At 42.7% G+C, this 5640-nt stretch overlaps 1 protein-coding gene across 1 annotated transcript; it reads right to left on the reverse strand.

Annotated features, from left to right (window-relative positions):
* Positions 1-699: 699 nt before the first annotated feature.
* LOC118559394 (zinc finger MYM-type protein 1-like) lies at positions 700-4710 on the reverse strand. The gene is made up of 4 exons (XM_036130117.1): positions 4387-4710; positions 3324-3410; positions 3083-3196; positions 700-2973 (listed from the first exon to the last, which is right to left on the reverse strand). The coding sequence occupies exon 4, from the start codon at positions 2611-2613 to the stop codon at positions 913-915; it is 1701 nt and encodes a 566-aa protein (XP_035986010.1). The 5' UTR covers positions 2614-2973; positions 3083-3196; positions 3324-3410; positions 4387-4710; the 3' UTR covers positions 700-912.
* Positions 4711-5640: the final 930 nt, after the last annotated feature.

Genomic DNA, 5640 nt, shown 5'->3' on the forward strand with positions numbered 1-5640 from the left:
GAAAACTACAAGAACATTTAAATGACATTGGAGGAGAACATTCCATGAACATTTCTTCCACCATGACACTTGCACTTTACTCTTTGCACATTGCTATTGTCCATAAGTGTATAGGCCCATTCATACCCTACGTTTGGCCTGCACGTCCGTATTTCTGTCCGTACGTTCTATCCGTTGAGTCCTTCATACCTCCGTCCGTTGAGGTGCGCAATAACCAATATTCCCTCTAGGTGGCAGTGCTGAGCGCCAATGATTCGTCACTGATCAAACACGGCGACGGTCCAATACGTGATTTTGTTGTATTTGCTCCGTAAGTAAACTTTTTGTTTGTCCCTGTGCCCCGGACACGACACATCATATGTGTGGGTAGTTGCGGACAAGCTCCGCAAGTTGTTCCTCGAATCCCGCCATTGTTTAAAGCCCAGAATTACAACCTTCTTCGTGATTTTGTTGACATTTTGTACTACAAACTCAATAGCGCCCCCACCGTTTCCGGTAGTATTGCTCCGTATTGATCCGTTTCGTCCGTAAGCGTAAGCTCCCAATTTTCGTGTCAAAGTACAGACGAAATCGACGGTTAGAACGTATGAAACACTCCACACGTATCCGTATCCGTCTTTTACGTGAGGTATGAATGGGCCTTTAGTCTTCTTCTTCAGCACAAGGTGTGTGTGTGTGCTATCAAGTGTTTAATGTGTATGTGTGTGTGTGTGTGTGTGTGTGTGTGTGTGTGTGTGTGCAAACTTCTGTGATGACTGTGTCACATAGATTTTTAACAATTACGTTCACTTGACTTGATTTGAGTGCAGAGCATGGCGATAACTTCAAAGAAGCATAATTCTTCTATTTTGATGAGAAATGGCAAAATTATTGACAAAATCATCCATGTCAAGGGCACGTGCCCTCCTGGACTCAAAGAATGGCTAGATGATTCAACCAGTCATCCATCATTGTTGTCCTGAGATGTGTTTTTATTAGCTTTAAGGCAGAGAAGCTTCTCTCACAGGAAGCAGTGCTGACAGGTATAACAATGGCAATGTTGCAGAGCCTGAATGGCTCGTGAAAAAATTCATTGTAGGGCTCAAGAAAGACAAGAAATTCAAGCAGAGAAGCTGGTTTGTCTAAACCCCTTTTCATTCTCCTTTCCAGTAGCCACTTTGTTTGGTGAACTCCATGTCTAAGGTCACATACATCAGACTCAAAGGTTTGGGCATAGGCAAACAAAGGCTCATTATTTAGAAAGGTTGCACTATTTGGATTGAGAGACTGGACACCATGCATGATCTCACAATTTTTGCCAGAAAAATGCCTATCCAGCTCACTAATTAGACAATCAATGACTTGGTAAAATAATGCTCTGGGGAAGTCCTCTTCATTCCAATTTCTCTGCCCTACTGAGCTCATCATCAGTGAGTCCAGGAATTTTGAGCTTATTTTTCGTTGCCTTTTCTTGTCTGCTTGTACACCAATTTCACACTGTTGTGCAAGCTCCTCAACCTCTTTCCACAGTTTGCTAAAATAATCATCAGATCTGTAATTGTGGAAAGTGCTTTTAAGGGACTGTACTAAATCCACAGCCCTTGCTAAGTTGAGAGTGCTGGACTGGAGCATGTCTGACAGACACTTGGCCTCCCCAAGTACTTCACAGAAAGTGACCAAAAGCCCCAAGAACTGCAAGTCAATTTGTGAAAGAAGCCCCCTTGCTAGCACTGATCTTTCACCATGTTTTTCAAGTGAGAGATCTTGCAATAGTTTCAGCACTGCAGGAAGTCTGTCCCTAAGATTACGGCATGCTGCATATCTGCAGACCCACCTGGTGTCTGAAAGTGACTGTAGTTCCCTGGGCTGCTGTGATGGATATAGTTTCTGTTGAACATCAAGCCACCTCAGGTGCACATAAGAGCCAGATATAAAGTTATATAGCTGCTGCAGAAGTGCAAAAAAGTCCACAACCTCAGGCACTGATTTTGTAGCATCAACAAGAACTAAATTTAAGCAATGAGCATTGCAATGCACGTAAAACGCAAATCTGGCATTGCTCTGTGTTCTTGCTGCAACCCCAGAATGCTTGCCACTCATGACAGAGGCTCCGTCATAACCTTGTCCCACCAAGTTGTTTCTGTAGTCTAGACCATGTCTCTCTAAACAATGGACAATCATTTGACTGAGGCCTTCTGCATTAAGGGTCTCAGCTGCTTGGAAGCATAGAAAGCTTTCATGTATGGCACCGTTGTAGTAGTAGCGCACTACCAACGACATTTGTTCCTTTTTTTTCAAATCTTTTGTTTCGTCAGCCATAACACTAAAGACTTCACTTTCTTTCACTTCTGCAATTATTTGTTTTTGAACCATATCAGCTAATGTATGAAGCATTTCATTTTGGATGTTGTGACTGGTGTACTTTGCATTACCAGATGCCTCTAACCTTTGCTGTATGAAGCTGTCATGTTTCGCGATTGTGTCAAGTATTGTCAAGAAGTTACCCTTGTTTTTTGATTCTTGAGACTCTTCATGACCTCTTTGGGGTATGTTTTGGGTGGCAGTCAAAAGGAGTACTTCTGCAATTGTTTTGATGTACTGCCTGTTTTCTTGCACCTTTTTTGTGCTTTTCATTTAGCGCATTTAACGAAGTCTGATCTACTTCTTTCCTCTTTTTGAACTCAGACCATGCATACATTGCGTTAATATGAAGCTCAGATCTAGAATGGAGTTTAAATCCTGCCTCTTTTGACAGTGCCTTTTTCCAATTTGAAAAGCCTACATCAGATGTGAAGGCAGAGTCAGGCGCATTGGGCAACGAAAAATGCCTGCAAGCAAAGCAGTAGCAAGAGTTTTTAGACACTGAATACTCAAGCAATGAATTGTGCGTGTACTACTTGCTATTGAAGGCCCTCTTGCTGGTGCCATGGAGAGTCTTGGGGTATTTACTCAAATGTGGCTGAACTGGTACCTCTTCTCTCGATGTTGAAATATCTGTAAAATGATACAATGAATCATAGTTGAGAGTCAGAGATGCACAAGGTGATCAGAAACAGCGAATTAGCAGGTATCACATAGACCTATAGGTTTCAAATAGACCTACCACTGGGCCCTTTTGAAGGTGCAAAAGCAGTGCTGGACACATCTTCAGGCTCTGGTTGCTCTGGGCCTGGGTCGTCGTCCTGCTCAGAAGCCTCAGAGCCTTCCTCAGAAGGAACTATATTGTGAAACAATAAAAACAATAAAAATAATATAAATAATGTTAAAAGCAACACATACTATAAATTACATATTATAGAACAATCTCACACTGACTGAACTTGGCATGTCTGACTTGCTCTGACCTAATGATGGTGGGCTGTGTTGCGCCTGACACTCCTCGGTAATGGTTCCAGGTTGGGACCTGTCATTGTCTCGGTCCACTCTCACACCTGCATAGTAGAAAAATATTTATTTAATAGTATGATCAAAATAAACAACCATTGTCTAAAACTGAACATACAACAATAACCAACATTCAAAATAATGTTTAACATAACTTAAAATGACTGAACTGAACATCTGAAATAATGTTAAATATAATTTAAAATAACTGAACATGTGACTGCTTCTGTATGTTCAAACCTGGCAATGATGAAAGGCTGGATTCTGCCGGACTTTCCTGACTAGTCCCAGGATGAGGGCTGCCGGGGCTCCTGATCTGTTCTAAGCCTGATCTGTTTCTCTTAAAGTAGTTATAAATTGTGCCTCCCTGTCTTTTCATTCTCAACTGGAAAAAAAACGTTTTGTTACTCCTAGCATGACTTCTCTTATCAAAGCAAAATGCAACATTTCGTGTCCAAAATGATGCACAAGGAAATTAATGAATACAGACTACATTATTACAGCCTAGAAATATCAGAACACAACAATAAGACATGTCTAGTGACTGTAATCTATCTATTCAATTAAGGTTTCAGCCTGCCATAACTTTACTGTGGATTACATTTGTCTGAGACTAGCTAACTACATCGGTCGTTAATTATCTACGACTAGTAATGCCTTTCATGACATGGGCAAACGGTTCTGATCAAAGATATTGCTGGTTTCATAATTTAGAAGGTTCTAGACACGGACATTAATAAAAATGAAATAGTTTCTCGTCAGCAGTATTTTCAGCAGACGTGGGCATGAAATCACAGAAATTGACACTGAAACGCATCAATAACACCCACCTGCACCTGTCTGTTTACAGCCAGGCTACCTTCTAGCCGCCCTTCGTGAAAAGCAAGGGCTTGTCCTTATCATTCTGATTTATGAAACGGACATCAATTGAACAGAGGATGATCCTCATTGACTGAACTTATCAAACTCTTAGTTATTGAGCTTCTTTTATGAATATAATCTGTGGTCGTGCAGCCTACTCACCGATATGCGTCAGTCGGTCTAAACGAGAATAAAATCCATCTCGAGAGCGCGCAGCCTTTTCCCAAAGAATGTTGTTTGTTAACTAATGTTATGCTTGTTGCACTCGGTGGCTCCACAGCCGCTTTAGTTCTTCTTCTTTCACCCTAGATTCACGACTGGAAAGGGGCTGCATAGCACATGCTGCATTGCGCCATCTACTGTACAGGAAGAACATTGCAGTCAAAGACTTCAAACGTGCAACTGTTTTAGCGGTGCCATAAATCATCTGGGGTGGCAGTTGGGGTAGCCAATCAGATTTCGGGGGAGTCAATTGCTCCCGTAGCCACCCCTATAGATCCGCCCCTGTGTGGAGATAACCTTTGTAATAACCTGGGTGCGATTTGCTGGGGGAATGGGGGGGATTTACCCCCCCTCTGTTTGTGACGTCACCCCTTCTGGTCATTCATGTTTTATCCCTGGGGAGGATACCTCCTTACCTGACTCCGCCAGATAGATTTGCTCCGCATATCCATCTGGAAACCTTCCGTTGAAGTAACTTTGGGAAGGGGCGAAAATACTGGTTAGCTGATTGGCCTATGTTGGTGATAGACGGGCCAAATGAACCAATCAGATTCGTCGTCGCTCTGTTACGAGCGACGACGAAAACACAACCACAAGCCAAGCTACTCTTGCTGCTGCAGGTAAAGGCTCGTTAGCTCAGCAAAGAAATACTCTGTAATTCCGATAAAACTTGCTCGATAGCCACGCTAACGCTAGTTTCATCGGCTGAAGCCGCCATGTTCTTTAGACTGAACTGTCGCTTCTCGTTGCGTCACACCTCAACCCGCCTCAAAGCCAACGCTGATTGGACGTTCGTTTGGTGAACGGCTCCAAATTTTCTTTAACGGAGAGTATCCAGACTGATCTGCGAGTGAAACCTTGAAAGCTCGCGAGATCAGGATGGTCTCACGAGGCTAGATACCTCCCCCCCCACCCCTGGTCTGAATAAGTAATATTATGGATTTTTAAAAATGTATATAAATTAGGGCTGTCAGTTTTAACGCGTTATTAACGCGTTAACTTTGTTAGACCACAACGGGGACATTTTTTTTGTCGCCATTATTGTGCGTCAAAACACACACACGGTTCCCTAATGTTTTTTCCCCGCTGTGCTCTCCGCACTGTGTTTCTTTTATCCTCGGCGCTTTCCGTAGTTTCAAGAGCGCTAGAGACTGTAGCAAAACAGACCCACGCTCACTGTTGCAAAGACTGTTT

This window comes from Fundulus heteroclitus, unplaced genomic scaffold (genome assembly GCF_011125445.2).
Source record: "Fundulus heteroclitus isolate FHET01 unplaced genomic scaffold, MU-UCD_Fhet_4.1 scaffold_28, whole genome shotgun sequence".
NCBI classification, from domain to species: Eukaryota; Metazoa; Chordata; class Actinopteri; order Cyprinodontiformes; family Fundulidae; genus Fundulus; species Fundulus heteroclitus.

Excerpts from the sequence above, each read along its gene's own strand:
- LOC118559394 (XM_036130117.1), bottom strand. The coding sequence starts at position 2,613 with ATGAAAAGCACAAAAAAGGTGCAAGAAAACAGGCAGTACATCAAAACA.